The 20,520-nt window shown below is 41.9% G+C and overlaps 1 protein-coding gene and 1 long non-coding RNA gene across 4 annotated transcripts in view; both read right to left on the reverse strand.

Annotated features, from left to right (window-relative positions):
• Positions 1-20,520, reverse strand: part of LOC136381537 (uncharacterized) — a 389,650-nt gene that overhangs the window by 247,644 nt on the left and 121,486 nt on the right. The gene's annotated exons all lie outside the window — the stretch shown is intronic.
• The window catches only part of LOC136380990 (myosin-binding protein C, cardiac-type-like), a 58,609-nt gene that overhangs the window by 7,321 nt on the left and 30,768 nt on the right, over positions 1-20,520 (reverse strand). For 2 of the 3 annotated variants that reach the window (XM_066349317.1, XM_066349315.1), the window contains 6 exons: positions 15,744-15,835; positions 14,214-14,308; positions 10,119-10,328; positions 9,830-9,907; positions 9,707-9,733; positions 8,442-8,573 (listed from right to left, as the gene is read on the reverse strand). In XM_066349317.1, coding sequence (XP_066205414.1) covers positions 8,442-8,573; positions 9,707-9,733; positions 9,830-9,907; positions 10,119-10,328; positions 14,214-14,241 — 475 coding nt within the window. In that variant the 5' untranslated portion in view covers positions 14,242-14,308; positions 15,744-15,835. The remainder of the gene's footprint in view (positions 1-8,441; positions 8,574-9,706; positions 9,734-9,829; positions 9,908-10,118; positions 10,329-14,213; positions 14,309-15,743; positions 15,836-20,520) is intronic. The other variant, XM_066349316.1, reaches the window with a different exon arrangement.

Raw genomic sequence — 20,520 nt, forward strand, 5'->3', positions numbered from 1 at the left:
TCTGACCAAGCCTGAGAAATTACATAAAACCATGAAAAATGGTTTTTGATGGTTTATAAAACATGACTCAGTGGCTTCTACAACAGCAATTAGTGTTAGAAGTGGAACAAAAAAGCATTATTAATAACCAGGGGAAATGTCTTTCTGCTGAGTGATGCTGAAGGAGGTGGGTTTCTGTTAAGGTCTCGAGTTCTTTCTGTGTCATTGACTTTTTTAGCCTGTACTGACCCAGCACAGCCCATGTCTTGCCTGTAAATGATGCTTCAGAAAGTGTTTCGGTAGCTTAGTGGAAAACCTCAGAGAGGTGACAAGGGTCTATGCCTCCCTGATCAGCAAGCCTGGGGAGAGAGGAGAAAATGAAGGTGGCACAATCAGGGTGCTGGGGTCTTAGGCTCCTGGGCACGTCTTGATCACCAAGTGGCTTGTGCCCATAGGCTCTGCTCCCACTGGCCCTGAAGACTCTGAGGTGGGGTAAACAAAGGCAGCCCAGGCTCTTGTCAAGCTCACCATCACCTCTAAGCCAGAGATGATGTTTCCTGGGAGGAGGGTGTATGTCTTCCTGCTCCAGCCCTGGCCTCTCTTCCACCCATCACTGGGTTCTGATGGCCTCTGCTCTGGGCTGCGGCTTCTTCTTAGGACCAACAGGAAATGGCTTTGTTGAGCTCTGAAATAGGGAAGGCAGCCTTCTGTTTGCATGGACTGCCACCTGCAGAATCAGTAGGGTTGGTGAGGACTACGATGTGTAGTCTTGACTAGTAGAGTGCACTGCGCAGATCTGTGAAGTAGTCTGGTCTTTTGACTCTGTTGCACCCCAACTTCTCAGTCCTTCAAAAATTTGAGGTGCTCTTGGCTTGAATGAACCTGGCAGGGATCAGTGAGAGGCTCCAATAATGTTTCTTGAGATGTGAGACCTGGGCATGGTATTAAGGTTTATATTCTTCCTATTGATGTACTTTACAGTTTAAAAAGCACTTTTGGTCATTGCTCTCAGATGTATCATTCAGCTGAGGGGACCATTCCATGAGAACAATTTACCTAACAATAATAGTGCAATTTCTAGAGTCATACGGCCTGTGTTTGAATCCTGGTTTCTCTGGTTACTAGTGTGTAACCTCAAGCAAATTACTTAATCTCTCCATACCTCAGTTTTCCCCTCTGTGAAATAGGAGGGTTATAATACCTATCTCATGTAATTGTGGTGAGAACGAAATGAGAAAATACATGTAAAAGTACTTAGTACAGAGGTGCCTGGCTCTCAGACATGTGCCCAATCAATGCACATTAGCTATTACTACTAATTGTGACATTCACTGCAAACTCACTCCTCAGCCTTGGTTTTCTCATCTACAAACTGCTCATAATAGTCACACCTGCAGCTTCAGACGGGGTTGTGTGGAAGATAAAGTCAGTCTAAGTGCTGGGTCAGGGGAAGTGCTCAAATTGTATGTGTTAGCATCACCATCACCACCAGCATTGTGTGCTAAGTTCTAGTTCAGACCATTTTTCATGGTTTTATGTCATTTCTAAGGCTTGGTCAGAAGTCTCAAAACAACTGGTGCTCACACCTAGAGCAAGAGGGTGTTTAAATATTCCCCAGGGAAATTCTCAGCCCAGGGCTGGCTTGAATGAGAACATGGTGGTGGAGGCTCTGATGGTGCCAACACTGCCAACCTTGGTTCTGCAGGCAAGAGATTCTAAAGGAGAGGGTTGTGCCCTAGATTGAGGTCTACATGTTCAAAGACCATGAGCTGATCTGTCACACAGCCACAGAGGGCATGTGTAACTTTGCCATGAGCCCCTGGAAGGGCTTTTCCCCAGGTGACCTCATGTCCTTTGTTATCTGGTCACAGGAATGAGAACAGTCTTTGAAGCCAAGGGCAATGCCTGGCTGCAGCTGCTGTACAGTGGGGAAGAGAATTAGCTGCTGTGCTAGGTGGCTGCTGGGGGCCTGGCCATGCTCACTTTCTCCCCAAGTGGTCAGTCCCTCTACTCTGTGAGGGAGTGGAGGTGGGCCAGGACTCACTCAGCAGTGGTAGTGGTTGGTAAGGGGAGTCCAGGGTGTGTGGGTGTGCCCCTGCCAGGGTTCAGCCTGTTTCTCAGTGTTCACACTACCCTATTTCCTACAGACCACACACTGGCTAGAGATCCTGCAGGCTCTGCTTCGGAGCTCCAACTCGGTGCTGTAGCACCAGAACACCGTGGTGGTGTTGAACATGATGGAGGCCCCATGAGAGACCTGCTAGCATCCTGATATAAAGCCAGGTGCCAGAGATCCTTGTCAGTACCCGCAAGCAGTGAGGTGGGCCGTCATCAGGGCAGCTGTGGCTTTTCTGGGGAAATCAGTGGAATATGGGTTCATACAAACCAACTATGATGGAGAATAAGGGGCCTTCTTGTGCGCACAGTGTGCATTACAGCACAAGGAACTAGGATACGCTGCTTTGGCCACTAGGGCCTACACTTTCCAGCCCTCTGGCCTCTACTCCCAGCTGCACTTTGATGTCCTTTGTCTTGAGTAAGGGGCCATGCTCATCACAGCCCTGCTCTGCCAGCACTGCTTCCAGGCTCACGCAGCAGGGCTTTGCCTATAACACTTTAGACATCTGGGAAAAGAGAAGGCAACTCCTAACTCAGCCGAGAGTTCCAGCATTGAGAACACATCTATGAGCCTCACCAGCCGTAAACATTGTCTGAGCCCAACAACTGGACTTCCCCTGAATGTCTCATATAAGTGTGTGGAACTCAAAGTTGTGTTCTGTCTGTGGTCTGCAGGACGGTTAGTCATGGGACACTCTCTGGAGCAGGATTTGGGTGGGATGATTGCACAGGTAAGTCATATATATACAAAGAAATCGCATGGATTTTTCACCTCATTCCCCTGAGTCGCTGCTTAATCTTGTTGGAGGCTTGGGGTTAAGCCTAGAAAGCTAACCATTATACAAATTGGTTTAGGCTCCGAGGTGCTGGCCAAACTCATTGGCTCAGTGGGAGAGATAACAGGTTTCAAGCCAATGGGAGGTAAAACCGCCGAGGCACCTGCCTCTTCCAGCAGCTTCCCAACAGGCAGCAGTCCTGTAAGTGATGGTGAGTGAGATTGGAGGTGACAGGTTTTTCCTGTCCCAGACCCTATTCTTTGCAGTGGACATATGCTCACCGGATGTACCTCCACATAGCACCCAAGGTTGCAGTGGCACAGCGTAGGACTTGGGACTGGTTCAAGAGACTTGGACTGGACAGCCACAGCAGGGCCCTAGGTACAGAGGTAAGCACAACCCTCACATGGGGAATTGGCCCTAAGGCATTGTGGCAGCCATTGGGCACCTCACACAAGGCGCAGGACTTCCATACTTTCCCACTGCCTCATGTCAGCCACGTCCTGGTCTGGCTACTACTTCCTGGGAAGCTGCTCTGTGCTAACTCCTTTTCTCTCTCAAGACTGCCCATAGGAAGAAGCAGCCTGAGGGGGCATAGGACACAGGGTCAAGGTCAAAGTCAGTGGCCTCCTTGAGTTGGAATTAGACACAAAACATGTTAGAAACATAGGAGTCAAGGAACTTTAATCTCAGGAGAGACCCAGAATCTGACTTCCAAGGCTTAAAACTGCCTGTGAAATTCTGACTAACTTCAATGCCGTACTGAGAAAGTGCATTGATTGCTATGTGAGCACTATGCTGCCTCTGTCTCCTCCTGTGTGAGCTCCTGGAGGCAGAAAGCCCCCCTCTTTGGCACAGAGTAAAGGATCAATAAATGCCTGTGGAATGAATAAATGACTAGATGGGTCCAGTTGAAACTGTGTTTATATAGGGCTCTGAAAACCCCATTAGTATCCATGGTCATATTTATCAACTCAAAGTACTGAATGTAGTAAACTAGTATGGTGTGCCAGCCCTTGAACCCTTTATGTGCATCTATTCCAATCATTTCACAAGGTAGGTACAAACATCTCCCTTTCCTACCCCTGCCTTTGTAAAACTGAAGAACTGAGCTGAACTCAGAGACTTAATTTAAGTGAATTAGCTGAGGACACAAGGCCATGTTAGCTGCAGAAGCAAATGTGAACTCTGGAGCTGGCTGTACCCGTTACCTTCTCCCCATTGCTCACTGGCGGGAACAGCAGTGTATGCAGTCGGTGGGCCAGGAGTTTAGCTTTTTGCCCCTCTCAGTTCTAAGCTCTATGATTGTGTAGTGTTAGTTTCTCTGGGTTACTTTTTCTGTCAAACTGGGACAATTCCCCATACCAACATTACATGGGATAATACACCTGACACTGAAAGTTTGGAGTTGAAGGGGCTCAAATTCCAGCCCTATCCTGATGTAGAAGGCACTTAAATTTCTTAGGCTTACATTGTAGGAGGCTGAGCTTGCTGGGTCAAAAAGGGGGACAGGGAAATTGCCCCACTCTAGACAGCTGAGAGTTCTCCTAAATCTGGTAGGACTTTAATCAAGACTCCCACTCAGTGAAACTCTGGAATGGATATGTTCTGGCACTGTGCTTGGGAAGGTGGCACTTTTCCCATCTTACAGGTAAGGTAGTGGCTGTCTGGCAAGGAACCTTCTGCAAGGATCTCGAGTTGTCATGTTGCCTAATCAGCCGGGTAGGGTTTAGCCGATTGCACACAGGATCCTGGTCTAGCTTCAGTTTTAGTGTCTTCATGGAGGAGCTGTGTTCCAGCTTTGGTGTCAGGTCCACAACCCTGAGCAGCAGTGCACAACAGACTCTGACGGGGACCTCTGCGGCAATGAGCACCGGATGGAGCTACACGGCATTCCTAAGAGATGAGCGTCCCCCTCCTTTCCACTCCAGGCCGGTCCCGGGCCACGTATCCCTGTCTCCTGCTCAGCCAGGTCTCATCTCCCACATGTGCTGGCCAGTGCAGATGCCCAGCTAGGCAGGCAGCAAGGTGGATGACTGCTGGGAAGCATGGCCCTCCGAGATGCTGCTTTTGGTGCTTTGAGTGGCGTGAGGACCTTGGCAAAGGCAGAACTGCAGTCCTGGGCACCACGCTGAGTGCAGCCTGAAGAGCTTTTCTGGGCCCAGAGGGTGGTGTGGGATTCTGAGCTAACCAGGCTGGGCTGCTGCTTCTGCTGCCCTGCACCTGTGTCTACCTGAGACTGTGGCTGCCCATCACTGGCCAGGGAGCTGCAGATTCATCTGCTAAAGCTGGAGGCAGAGCATGCATGGCTGCTGGATGAATCCAACCAGGTGTACTCCTGCAGCAGGTGCAGGTGAGTGTGATTGGAAAAGGAAGTGGAAAAAGACCCCTTGATGTGACTAGAGCTAACTAGGCGTTCCCTTGCTCAGGCATGGACAGTTGGTTCATGGGACACTGGAGGCAAGGCTGGAGCAGTGACTGTTGGAGGTTCTGAAAGGCCTATCTATGGCTGAGGTGCCGCAAGTGGCTAACATTCTGTGTGTGTGTGTGTGTGTGTGCGTGCGTGCGCGCGCGCACGCGAATGTGTGTGTGTTTGAGTGGCAAGTGACCGGTACTTTTCCAAGGATGCTCAGGTGTTGTAGCCTGCAAAAGTTTTTTCCCTTTCATTTGGTTTTGGAGGCAGGCCTAGGCAGGCCTTCTTTCAAGCTCATCCCACATCAGTCAGCTCAGTCACTCATGACTCCCAGATGCCTCTGAAGTTGACACTCTGCATCCTCCAAGCACTTGTTCACACTTGGACTGTTCTTAAACGGTTACTGGTCTAACTACCTTATCCATCTGCCTCCAGCAAGGGCTGTTTTTCTAAAATACCCCGTAGGGAAGAGTAAAGGTGTAAGGCACAGCCTCACCAAGAAGAATGGTGGGAAATGTTTTAAGTGTCTAGGTGGCCATGATGTGTGGCTCACAGTAGATACTTTTGTCTTCAGGGAGGATAAAGGTGGTGAATGTGAGCCTTGGTCGTACCATGGGAGGACACCTGGGACCAGATGAAAAATTCCACTTTAGATTGTGAGTCCATAGCCTGGAACATGATCCAGATTCCAGGGATGTTTAGTGGGGCTTGAAGCTGATAATTTTGTCAAAGGTCAGCATCTGGGCCTCTGACTGCTACTTACATTGCCTGGGGGCCTGAAAAACATTTGTATGCCAACACTGATGCCCCCCCCCCCCTTATTTTTATTTAAGGGGACTGTGTTGGAATCCTGGCTCCAGAATTACTGGACTGAAGGCAATAGAGCAGATGCTGAAAAGAACCCCGTGGCGAGTCTCACATTTAGGGGCTCAGAAAAAATCTGAGGCCATAAGCTTGGTGCCATGGTTGGAGTTCAGATGTTTCAAACCAGACTTCCTGAGTTTAGATCATTACTCTGCATATTGTGACCTTGGGTGGAGCATTTAATCTCTCTGTGCCTCCATTTTTTCATAAATAAAATGGGACATTGTGTAAAATGAGACTATAGTCATATAACTCTGGGGTGACGTCAGAAACATGGCGCGTGAGGAGCGCTTCCGATACCTCGCCCCAAAATTTCAACAAGTTCTACAACCAGAGACAGAAAAATCTATCCCTGGAGCGTCTGGAAGTCCCACACACTGAACAAGAAGTTATGATTGGGCAAAAAGTTGGCTAGATATATAATCAACCCTGAAGGAAGTAAGACAGAGAACGGAACCCTTGCTTTCCTCACTAACCTGAGCAAGGGCTGCTTTTACTTGGAACTGAGAGAGACTGGGCGCTGGGAGCGTGGAGGGAGCCGGGCTGCAGCACAGACATTCAAGCCAAGTAAAGAGTGTGCCTGCAGGGGCCTGGCCCATGTGAGCTAACGCCTGCATAGACCCCAGCAAGGCGGGTGAGCGGCGGCTGCCATTACCCCCGATATCCTGGTAGGCGAGTGCGAACAGTGTGTGAGAGGTTCCTCTTGGCACCCCGGGTGTGGGTGCCCGTGTTCCTGGAGAGAGGGACATGGTCAGAGGCTTCTGCATGGGCTGCTACCAGTCTTGGTGTGGTCCCTGCTCCCCCAGCAACAGCGTGTGGGGAGTGCACAAAAGAGAATTTCCCTACACTTGGACTTCTTCCTGCGGGCAGGGTGCCTAAACCAGCCATTCAGGCTGACATTCCAGGATGGAAAAAATACAAAAGCGCTAGGGGGAGGGGCACACAGGCAGTTGCAGAGTGTCTCTGAAGCAGATCTCTGGACCCAAATGCTGAAATTTGCTTAACCCACAAGTCTGCTCACCGCCCAACTGGCTTACGTGGCTCTAGTTGACAAGGTCTCTCTCAGATCAGTGATCTAAGACAAGAAACGTCATTATTTTTTACTGCCTCTTGCTCTGCATGTAGGGGCAGGGGCAACTTCCAGTTAGCTGATACAGGATGTAAAACACATTCCTTTGGAGTAAACCTCGGAGAACATTGCAGAAGTTAGACAGGCTATTCTGTAGGCTTTTTAACAAGGAAGAACCTTGCAGAGAACAATCCCACAAAATGCTAAGGCAAATTTAACTAGATATACCTGAGAAATGGAACAGAAGTCAACACATCTGCTATCTGCTTAAATTGGTGGCTCTGATTGGCAGAGCTTTCATACTCAGGGCTGTGCACTAAAAAGAGGGACTTGGAAGCTTTTAAGACCTCCTGTTCTGCAAGCAGCGACTAGGGCATCTTCTACCCAGCCAATACAGGTTACAAAGTGCAAAAAGCCTGGGGAGAGTGGTACCACATAGTGCTGGGGCATACTGGACATACCTGGAGGCTCAAGAAAGACACCTTGGGAGCAATTGGCTTCCAGCCCTGTCTGATTACCCTGGCCGCTCTGACTGACAGAGCCTTACCCAGAACCTGGCGCTGAGTGGGGATAGACTGCCTCTTAACTTCCAGGCAGTGGCAGTGGCAACCTCATAGGTGGATCATATCAGGCTGCTAATTCAGGAAGGAGAAACTAGGAAAGAAGCTCCGGGAAAATGGACTCTCCCATTGTTGGAGCCTGCAAATGCTAACAATCCCCAACTACTAATGAGACTAAGACCTAGTTTATGACATTGCCACAGAGACATATCAACTGCAAATCTCTACCTGAAGTGATCTTTGTACAAGTTCTTACGAGAACTATACAAAGTTATTTAAAACCTCACAATTTCATTCAGTTTGAGAGGCTAAGCACAGATGGTGTATGTACATTGCTGGGTAACAAAACTGAGTACTATCTCAATTCCTAATGAGTATCAAAGTGTTGCCAAGCGCTGCTTCTCCTGAAGAGCAGACAACTGTGTAACTCTAGTAAATACTACAGTACATTTGAGTGCTGATTCTGTTGGTGTTTGTCAAGAACTGAAAGAAAGGGTTAATATGTATGGTCACTTTTGATCGTTTGTATACTGTGGTTGTTACAGACAGTGCTAATGCCTACAGTAGGGTTTAAAGATATTTTAAGTTTGCTCTGTGCTTTAATGGAAGAAGGGACACTAATGATTTGTTCTTTATAGTACTAATACAGATGAACATCTTACCTGTAATGTTCCCTTCCAAATGCTGTTCATTTACTAAGGAGCAAAATCTTGTATGGGTTGAAGGTATAAATTGGCATCCAAATTGCAACACGGCACTGTTTCTGATAGGACGGGAGCTGAACATTTTGATTTCTGAAAAAATAAATGCCAACACCAGTTATATGGCTTAATTTCCTATTTTGTGTGAAGCATAACAGTCTCATGATTTTCTTTCAGTTCTTCAAAAGTGTTATAGTACCAATTCATCAATCAGATAAAATAAAAATAACATATTTATAATTATCACTACTCTTTTGCTTTGATATTTAGTTACATAGTGATGAGCACAACACAAAAGAATCTGTTCTGACTCTCTGCTATGTTTGGGCATTGGTAATTTCTTAGTGTTAGTACAGTGTTGCCCTAAGCCCAGGTGTTTTGGTCCTGAATCTTACCTTTTGTTGGTACTTCTCTGATAGGCATGGTAGAGATGGTAACTCTGGAAAGGGACATTTTTTTTTTTTGTATTTTTCTGAAGCTGGAAATGGGGAGAGACAGTCAGACAGACTCCCGCATGCGCCCGACCGGGATCCACCCGGCACGCCCACCAGGGGCGACGCTCTGCCCACCAGGGGGCGATGCTCTGCCCCTCCGGGGCGTCGCTCTGCCGCGACTAGAGCCACTCTAGCGCCTGGGGCAGATGCCAAGGAGCCATCCCCAGCGCCCGGGCCATCTTTGCTCCAATGGAGCCTCGGCTGCGGGAGGGGAAGAGAGAGACAGAGAGGAAGGGGGGGGGGGTGGAGAAGCAAATGGGCGCTTCTCCTATGTGCCCTGGCCGGGAATAGAACCCGGGTCCCCTGCACGCCAGGCCGACGCTCTACCGCTGAGCCAACCGGCCAGGGCCTGAAAAGGGACATTTAATTATAAGCATAAAGGGACTGAAAAGAGACATATTTATTAGACAACTAATAAATAAGCTGTGTCTTATTGTTAGGTTTTTCCAACAGCAGAACCTAATGTACAGACACAAACCATATATAGGCAAGTTTATTCTCTGTGAAAATATTTGTTCTACAGCCATACCACTTGTTATAATCCTAGATATCAGTTGAATGAGACCTTATCTCAAATGTCACATACTCTCAAAGTTTAACATTTTATTACTTCCCTAAAAAATATTTACTGGAAAAAAAGATATTTCTATACATTTTGGTTTGATGTATTTATGTATAAAATTATACTGAATGTATTGTTAGCAAGGATTGATTTTTTAAAAATAAACTTACCAGGAGGCTTCATCTCAAATTTGATTTCTGCAAAAGAAAATATCATTTTTATATTTAGAATTGTCTCAGCAGGGTATTTTGTTCCAAAGACCGCAATGTGGCCTTAATGGGGTGTGTTCTGACCTTTAGTTGTCAAGTACGGCTCTGCTGTGCTTCTCGCTTCTCCTCTTGGCTCCAGTCGAGTGATTACTGAATAGACACCTAAGGAAAAAAATCAGCAAACTTTTTGTTTTCTGATATATTTGTCAACACTTCTTTATATAGATATAGTATGTATTTTTTATACTTCTCTTTCCTAAAAAAACAATTCTGTGTACAATTACAGAGTTTAGGTATGAACAGGTAGACATATATATATAAAACAGACAGGTTTTACATTATATATTCACAAAGACACTGTCAAATAAATTACCTTCCTCATCTGGGGTCACATTATGGATGGTCATATAGTGGCAGCGACCATCATTCCTAGAGTTGTATTTCTGGCTCTCAATCAATTCTGTTGGTCCTTTATACCATGTAACAATGGCATCATCTAAGGGCACTTCACACTCAAAGGTGGCAGATTGATGCTCGCTCACCACAATGTTCTGTATACACTTTGTAAACTGAATTGGTTCAGCTGTTTTAAGTACAAAGAGAGCCACAGTTAAGACTATATAGAAAATTTCTCTCACCATGTTTCCCCATCTTTTGGAGAATTGGAAAATAGCTAAAAATATAAAACAAAAAGATCATGCACTTCCTTTATATCGGAAACAAACAAAAAAATTAACCCAACACTTAAATGTATTCGTCTAGGATTAATGTTAATGTAGCAAAGTATAAAGAAGCCCTTGAAAGTCCTTAAAATATTTACAGGAAGGCAATTGTCAAGGGTGCTTATAACCTAAAAGTAAAATGATACTTTAAAAATATTAGTAAAAATGGTAAGTTCAAAATAAAAACACATAAATTTAACTTTACTCTTTATTTTTTTTATGAAATTCTTCTGTAAAATAATTTTGCTATATAAGATCTGGAATTGCTTACTATTTGACATGTATAACTTTCTTTGTGAAGTAAGTAATTTCAAATTCAATAAAAATGTGCACTTTTAAATTTCAGAAGATTCTTTTTTTTCTTTTTTTTTTTGTATTTTTCTGAAGCTGGAAACAGGGAGGCAGTCAGACAAACTCCCGCATTCACCCGACCGGGATCCACCTGGCACGCCCACCAGGGGGCGATGCTCTGCCCCTCCGGGGTGTCGCTCTGTTGCGACCAGAGCCACTCTAGCGCCTGAGGCAGAGGCCATGGAGCCATCCCCAGCACCCGGGCCATCTTTGCTCCAATGGAGCCTTGACTGCAGGAGAGGAAGAGAGAGACAGAGAGGAAGGAAAGGGGGAGGGGTGGAGAAGCAGATGGGCGCTTCTCCTGTGTGCCCTGGCCGGGAATCAAACCCGGGACTTCCGCACTCCAGGCCGACACCCTACCACTGAGCCAACCGGCCAGGGTCCAGAAGATTCATTTTTAAGAGTTCTGAAACATGCTATGTAATCACCTGTGGGTGTTCAAGAAGGAGACTACAACTGAGCACTGCAGGGGTGCTTAGTAGGAGAATGCCTGAAAATTTACGTAAAATTTTATCTGGAAATCTAGACTATGTGGCACAGCATCATGACCACCTTAGATGTCATATGCACCCTGGTGAGCTTTTATTTGGCAGAATTATAGTGAAATGTGCATTATTTTTAAAAAGATAAATGGTTTCTTTTTAAGTTTTGACCTTATGGTTTTATAAAAACTATTTCTATTTATTTATTCATTTTGAAGAGGAGAGACAGAGAGTGAGGGGGAAATGGGGAGGAGGAGGAAGCATCAACTCCCATATGGGCCTTGACCAGGCAAGCCCAGGGTTTTAAACTGGTGACCTCAGGGATCCAGGTCAACGCTTTATCCACTGACACATAGAGCTTTGTCCTGGGACACAGAAGACCCTGGTTTAAAACCCCGAGGTTGCCTGGTTTTAGTATGGGCTACCCAGCTTAACAAGGAGTGAGCTGGCTTGAGCGTGGGATTATAAACATGATCCCAACTTCGCTGGCTTGAGCAAGGGGTCACACACTTCGCTGTAGCCAACCCCTAAACACCAAGGCACATATAAGAAAGCAATCAATGAACAACTAAGGTGCCCCAACAAAGAATTTCATTACAATTACAGCTATAGAAATATAGGTAATCAAGGCCCTGGCCGGTTGGCTCAGCGGTAGAGCGTTGGCCTAGCGTGTGGAGGACCCGGGTTCGATTCCCGGCCAGGGCACACAGGAGAAGGGCCCATTTGCTTCTCCACCCCTCCGCCGCACTTTCCTCTCTGTCTCTCTCTTCCCCTCCCGCAGCCAAGGCTCCATTGGAGCAAACATGGCCCGGGCGCTGGGGATGGCTCTGTGGCCTCTGCCCCAGGCGCTAGAGTGGCTCTGGTCGCAACATGGCGACGCCCAGGATGGGCAGAGCATCGCCCCCTAGTGGGCAGAGCGTCGCCCCATGGTGGGTGTGCCGGGTGGATCCCGGTCGGGCGCATGCGGGAGTCTGTCTGACTGTCTCTCCCTGTTTCCAGCTTCAGAAAAGTGAAAAAAAAAAAAAAAAAAAATATATATATATATATATATATATATATATAGGTAATCAGAAGGAAGGAGAGTCAAACAGAACTATCCCAAAATATAACCCAGGGATCACTGTAAAGTGTTATAATTTATTTGTTTATATTTTCTTTCTGCTTTTCTAAACTTCCCATCTAATTTTAGCTATCTACTTTAACAATGAGGAAGACATTATCATTGACATGAAAGATTACAATATAACTTGATGCTGACAAAACTTGCAATTGGTTGGTTTGTGCGAAAGTTAAGTATGCTTTGAAAGAATCTAGAATACTGCAAAAATTAAGAGAAACCTCCTCTAAATCTCTTCAAATAAAATTAAATTATGCTTTTTGTCTAAATCAGAAAGACAAATTAGAGACTGTATTAGTCAATAAATAATTGTAATATTTCAACAATATTTTGTGCACTTTAAAATCCTTGTTGAAATGGTTAAAAGAAAATCTAAAGAACATTTGTATTCTGACATCTGATAGCCTAAATTAGGCCAAAGAAAAATATTTGTAAGATGACTTTCAAAAGAAGCAAACATGTTCTTTCTTATCTTGAAAAACCTGCTAAACAGTATCTACCTAAATATCACTGTTCATTAATATAAATAAATAATTTCTTTACACCAAACCTACGGGAACTGAATATAGTATAGTGTACATCTTAGTACACTTAATGTTGTGTATAAGATACTAAAATTTAATTTTCTTTAATGTCATAAAAGTTGCCTTTGCTACCTCATCCTTTATGCTTGTCTAAAACTAGAACATACACAAGAGTGAACTCTGTAGACAATATCATTCCATGGGAATCACATGTGTACAACACCCACAGAACAGATCCCAACTAACGTATTGTACTTAAGAAGGCAAAACTAATCCCTAGCATTTTCTTAAATCTCAAAATGTCCTCAGATTTTCTTTACTTTTTCTACCTGAAAGGGAAATAATAGCTATCACTCTCCTAATATAAAATTTCAATTTCAGTAAACTGTAATTTAGTACCATTAATGAAAGTGAATTATTAAAAATAGCACTTAATATTCAAATCCTTTCTTTTTGAGTTATTAATTATTTTCACTTAGTTCATTCTGTTCTAGATCTATTGGATACAAGGCATCATGCTGCTTAAGTTGGAATACAAAAAAGTTTGACATAGTATTATATCCTAATTGCCATAAATAAGCTTGATTCTTGTTTGGAAAGATGTACCAACACGCCTCAACATATCACAAGTAGAGAGAAGCTCTCTCATCAGTACTTCTGTTGCACAACCTCTGAAGCAAAAATATAGCAGAGATATCCCCTGAAGTTTTGCCAGTGGTCCTCTTTTCCCCTGGGCACATTCTAGGAAAGATGTTTTCTTTGATTGTTTGTTTGTTTGCTACTGTTGTTGTGGTTTTTAAATCATTAAACATCAAGGAACACTATAAAAAAATATCAGAGCCACCTCTCCTAAATCTTCACAGCAAATCTATAACAATTTCAATTAGTGATTCAAAGAGCATTTAGCAAACTCCACTTAAATATAACTACAAAGGACACACTGGATCAAATGTAAGTGATTACAGGATTAGCCTTAACTTCCCACTCCTTCATATACATGTCAAATCTTGAATTTTCTAGACAGCATAACTGGGACAACAGAACTATAGGTTCCTTGTGTGTGCCCTGCACACAACTTGAGACACTGTGAGTATAAGCCAGACACCTCTAGCAATCATTTTACTGAATTAAAGGGTAAATCCAGGCATGCTCACAAGTGAGAAAATGACCAACTACAAAAAGAACTTATGTGATCTTTGATAGCTTCTTGCTTATGATTATCTATATCTCCATCATTCTCCAGTAATATCAGTAATGGAAATTTGAACTTACTTCTTTGGGAGAAAATGTTATGCCGCATTACATGGATGTCTGGTTTTCTACCTCTAAAAAATACACACCAGGTTGTTCAGGATCTGTGTGTTTTCCTATAAGACAAGGAAAAGTACATGTGAAAGAAGCCAGAAACATACGGATAACACCATTCTTAAATGAGGAAATGAAGCACTCAGAAAACTCACCAATGTGTTCATAACAATCAAAAAGTAGTAGCAAAAATATCTGTGCAGGGCTGTGTCAGGTTGCTGGGTTAAAGTATCGCTCTAACACCAAAATTGAAATCTGCAAACCTGATATCCAAACACGGAGCTGATATACATGCAATAAGCAAAACAAACAGTAAACCCATTTTTTTAAATCCTGCAAAGTTTAAGAAGCACATCATAATCCTATTCAGATGAATGTAGAGAGGAATAAAGGGTAAGATTATGTGACTGACTGACTCTTAGGTCCAGGAACATTGGGAGACACCTTTTCCAGTGAAGATGGGGCAGGGAATACTCTGACCTCCTCTGATGCCTTAAAGAGTCCACAAAGAAGAGAAACACAATTTTATACAAGAAAACTCTTGACAAAATTGTACAAAAGCACTGGGTGAAGATACAGACACAGTTGTTCAACAATAATGCAAAATTCAGGTTCAAAAAGTATAACCATTTAAATTAACTTCTAACAATTTCCTGAAAGATCGCGATAGAGTAGAACCACTGTCCTCATCTAACCAATTTTAAATTCTTTTATCTCCCTAAAATTTTCAGATCATGCCAAGAAATAATAATTTCTATTATCCCTATTTGGAAATAAACTTTAATAACTTATTCATTCCATCTCCTTCATCCTACTCAGTTTTACTCACCTTGATAATGCAAAAATCATTAAAGACATGAACAAAAAACCCATTAAAGTTTATATTAATAACATATTGTCAGCAATATGGAAAAAGATGTACATATTACAGAGCAAAGAATATCCATCTAGAACAGATGTAGGTCTAGAACACAGAAGACATAACAAAATGGATAAGTAAATTAATATTCATAAATATATTTGGAATGTATACTGCTCACAAAAATTAGGGGATATTTCCAAGTAAATATGAAGCTATAAAATATCCCCTAATTTTTGTGAGCAGTGTATATAAACATGTAGTTCATAAAATGCAATAATCTAAGATAGCTTCAGTAAGTATTTGAGTGTATATAATGTATGCGCATTAACTGGACAACTCTAATAGTACACAAAAAGTTGAAATGTAGCCCTTAACCCCATGCAGCTCACAATGGACAAGGGGAGACAAACAGGTACACAGCCCCTTCTGACACAAGGCGGAAATTGATTAGTGCTATAATAAAACATTTAGTGCTATAATTTAAACAATGTCCTGAAGGAGAAAAGATTTAAAAACAATTCCAAACAACTGGACAGGGTAGAGAATGGGATTATTGACTCATAGGACAGAGTAGGTTGGAGCTTATTTAAAAGAGAAGGTAAGATCTCAGGCAGCAAAGAAAGAAGAGGACCTACCCTAGAAGGGAAGCCCAGTGCCACTGGGAGGACACGCAAGACAGGATCTGGTGGCAGCAGAGAGCAGATGGAGCCTATGATGGATGAGGTGGCTGGAAAGACAAAGTGGAGTCAGACCTAAATGAATCTCACCCTTTCCTGTCCTCCAAGTCACTTTATCAATTAACCATGAAGCCATCATGTGAAAAACCAAGTCTAATTTGCCAACAAAGAGCATTTATGTGTTCAAATACTTATAGTAATAGGATACATTTTCAGGCAATTTTAAATACAGACTTTATTACAAATTGATAATAATTACTGAGATCAGCTTATATACTTCCAATACTGTATCAGCAGCAGGCATCTTAGGAACAATGTTATTGGCCAATAAAGGATCAGGAAAGATTTTTAAGAAGAGATGTGATAAGATCTCTGTTTTAGGAGACCACTCTCTGGAATAAGTATGAAGAGAAAGGCATAGGGGCAGAGAAAGCATTTGAAAAGTGATGCAATGGCTTAGAGGGGAGGCTTGAGCTAGGGCTAAGGCAGAATTGAGGAAAGAAAGGCACTTTGCAAAGTAGTTCTGCAGAACAACCAAGAACTCTCTGTGATCCACTGAACAAGGTGCATGAAAGTACATGGGTCAGTGAGTGACAGCAAAGTGTTAAAACCACGAAAGTTTCAACGTCCAGACTTTTTTGAAAAAATGAATATAGATTTCATAGTTATTTCAGATTGCCTACTATTATTATTTCTGGGCTATTCCACAATCTCCTCAAACACAGTATGTTTGCCTAAACCTGCTCCTCCTACATTATATCAACTATGAATTGTACCTCTCTAGTCATCCACCTTTCAGTATCAAAAACCAGTAGTGATTTGAGACATGCTCCTCTTCCCTACTATCTATTTCCACTCAGGAACCAAGGCAGAGCCTGTCTAAATCATCAGTACCTTTGTACTCTCCACCTTCCCATCGCTATCACGACCTGAGTTTAGGCTCTCGTCACATTTCATGTGTATGACCACAACACCCAACTGATCTCCCCATCTCTGGTTTTTCTCTTCCCACACCTCCTTTCCCCAGCCCAAAAGGAAAATTAGTAGGGTGTGAGCCTAACCACACCATTAGCTAGAAATAATCTTTTAAATGGAGCAGCCTAACATCTAACGTAACAGTCCAGAAAAGACCCTTAGTAACCTGGGTCTCACTTGCCCCTCCATTTTGTCCCCTCTGAACTACCTTCTATACTGACTCATTTCTAGGCTTTTAATTGCATTCTTTCACATATCCCCTTTTCTTGTAAATCTCCTCCAAGGCACAAACTATGCATCAAACTCTTCAAAATATATTTTCTATTTGCTGATTCCTGGCTACTTTTCCCTAGTATATACTCCCTTAGCACCATTCACTGGTTCTATCTTACAGCATCAGCCATGTTTTATGACAATAATCCGATTCATCATCCTCCCCAGCTACTGTTAGGGGCAGTCTCCACTTGTCATGTAGATCTAATAGCCATCTTTCTTTGCTCTGTTCTGCTCTGTCCTGACCTTGACAGGCTGATTCAGCTAGGCCCCCTTGCTCCTCTGCCTCTGCTTTGTTTCAACCACAGGGAGACATTGGCAGGATTTGAGAGATATATGCCCTCCTGTCTTTGCTGCTTTGGCTACAGTTCTGGCAAGGGCTACATTCCTTTAAAGCTACAGCTCTTAAAGCTGACCCATCTATCATAGTTTCAACACTCACAGGGCTCCAACAATATCTTGCCTCCTCTTGCTCCTTCAGGCAAAGAGGGAGTAGCAGCTTCCATCCCTTGTTGGATTCTTTCAACCAGGCTACCATCACCATAGATACTTCCCTCATTAAACCCTCATCATTTAAACACTTTTAGTGAATTATCTGTTTACTGCTGAGACCGTGACTAATAAACTTACTGTCCACTTCTTGAGAAAATGTAGGATATCTTAAAAATGTAGTCATCTAGCCTATAATTGGCATTCAACAAATATTTACTGAAGAAGCAATGACTAAACCAATGCTCAACAAACTTAAATAAGGTTCACGTTGTAAATATTTTAGGTTTTGCAAGATACATGGTTTCTGTCATAACTCTTCAACTTTGCAATTATAGCAGACATGCAACCATAACAAATACAAATGAGTGTGTCTGTGCTCTAATAAAACTTTCTTTACAAAAACAGGTGACAGGCCAGATTTGACCATCAGGCCTTAATGTGCCAACCCCCAGAGTAAACATATAAAATACAATTATAAAAGTGTGTACTTTTTAAAATTTAATTTATCATAAATATACCTATTATATGAGTAAACATACAGAACAAGCTAAAAAAGAAAAAAAATTCATGAGCAATTGAAACTAGAAATTAATTTTGTGTTCACTTACTGTATTTATACATAGGATATATAACATACTATATTAAATAAATAAGTATAGTTGTATGTCATGCATTACAAGTGTTATATTAATATGGATATATTTCTAGAAATAAAATCATGATGAATTACAGAATATAAGAAAAACATGCATTGAATCATTAAAAATAGTTAAGAATAATTTCCCTTGACTTACAATATTTTTAACATTATAACTTTGAGCAGCTTAAACTGTATTACTTTTTATCAGAATATCATTATAGTATAAATATATACCTGATTTGTCTTTAAACTCCACTGAAAAATATTGACATTTTTGTAGACTAACTTCCACTCTAACACGTGCTATACCTTTGTTTTTTTACTAAAAATGAAAGTCTAAAGTTAAACATGTCCTAAAATTAAAAAAAATAATAATTAGAAAGTAATGTATGAGAACAATATAAACTAAAAATTATACTGTAAGAGAGATCTTAAAAGTTCTCATAAGAAAAAATATAACTATGATTGGAGACAGATATTAACAAGACAGTGGTAATCACTTTTCAATATATACAAATATATATTGTACACTTGAAACTAACATAATGTTATATGTAAATTATACCTCAGTGAAAATTTGTAGTTATGCTCAACAGAAATATTAACTACAGTACTTTATAAAAATTAGTCACATTTCCATTCCTCCCACCTCCTAACATGTAATCAGTTACCAAATTCCATTCATCCTTCCTCTTTCTTCACTTCTTATCTTTACTGTAATTCTATGAAGTCAGTAACTCATCACTGTTCATTTCTAGATTCTGACCTTCTCCAGTTCTCCCCTCCAAAACTAAGTCACAATTAAACTCATTGAAAATCTGACCACATCGTTTCATGTCTTAAAATCTGATGATTCTCTTCCACATACAGGAGAATGTATAAGCTCACTACCAGTGTTCACAAAGTTCACCATGACTTTCCCCAACCTTATAGTCCAGCCTCACCTAGCCTCATTCTCACCCTATCACTTTATATTTCAGCAAGCTCTATCACTTGTCAATTCTTTTTAAAAAATTTTATTTAGAAAATTAAATTTAACAGGGTGACATTGATCAATAAGAGTACATAGGTTTCAGGTAAACATTTCTATAGCATTTGAACTGTTGATTGTGTTGTGTGCCCTTAACCAAAAGTCAAATCATTTTCTGTCACCAGACATTTGTCCCTCTTTTCTTTTTTCACTTCAAATATCAATCTAGTTGTACAGGGTAAAATTTGTAAAATCCTAAACGGGTAATGAAAGTTTGAAGCGTTCTATATGCAAAAAATAATTATTCTTATCCCATTCTGGCTGAGTCCATTTGCTCAGTGGGATAAAATTTCCTAATTGTTACTAAGATACACAATCAATGCCACACACATATTACATATATAATATTTCTGACAGTACCTAGTGATACTAGAATAGTGTTTTTAAAGGCAACTAGGCAGCTGTGTTTAAAATCCAACAAAATTAGTAAATATTAATAAATATCAATGTAAAAAGTCCTATAAATTACTTAGTTGGACTATATCATGAAAGCCTGCCACAAATTAATTTAGGAAGTGGGAATAAAGTAGTAAAAGTCTCAATGCACATGCAGTATTGTATAAGAAGAGACACCATAGCAATGGGAAAATCATTCGGATACTACAGGGAGTTACCATAGTCTTGAGGAAGCTAGCTTAATATAGCTAGCGCTCGACTTACGATCATGATTGGTTCCGACAGACCAGTCGTAACGTGATTTGGTCGTAAGTTCAGTAGGCTATATGTACAGTACTGTGAAATGATGTTATAAAAATCTTTAAGTCATATTTTATCATATTTTTTATTATTGTTATATATCATAATTTTCTTTGTTCATTTTATGCCATTTGTATCATATCTACACCATTTTGTTTCTTATTTTTACATTTGTCAGGTTTAAGTAAAATACTGCGTTACCAGTTTAACTGGCTTAATATTTGCAAAACATACAAAATTACAAAATACAGGTGCATACAAAAATACAAAATACAGGTGTAAAAAATACCATAGGAAACATTTTCCCAATTGCAAAACATATCAAAATATATATCCAAGACACAAAACACAAACTGCCCTACTGAGTCTGGGATAACAGTTGGAATGGTGCACGCGAAGATGGTAGTGCTGCCGGAAGCTGGTCCGCAGTGTCGTGCGCCCTGCTGGGTAACGCTGCGCTGCCAGAAGCAGAGCAGTTGTGGCTAGCAACTGTGGTCATAAAGTCAAACTGTCATAAGTTGCACAGGTTGTAAGTATATCAATACCTGTATCTGTCAGTCTTTGTCAGGGATCGGGAAACTTTTTGGATGAGAGAGCCATGAACGCCACATATTTTAAAATGTAATTAT

This window comes from Saccopteryx leptura, chromosome 9 (genome assembly GCF_036850995.1).
Source record: "Saccopteryx leptura isolate mSacLep1 chromosome 9, mSacLep1_pri_phased_curated, whole genome shotgun sequence".
NCBI classification, from domain to species: Eukaryota; Metazoa; Chordata; class Mammalia; order Chiroptera; family Emballonuridae; genus Saccopteryx; species Saccopteryx leptura.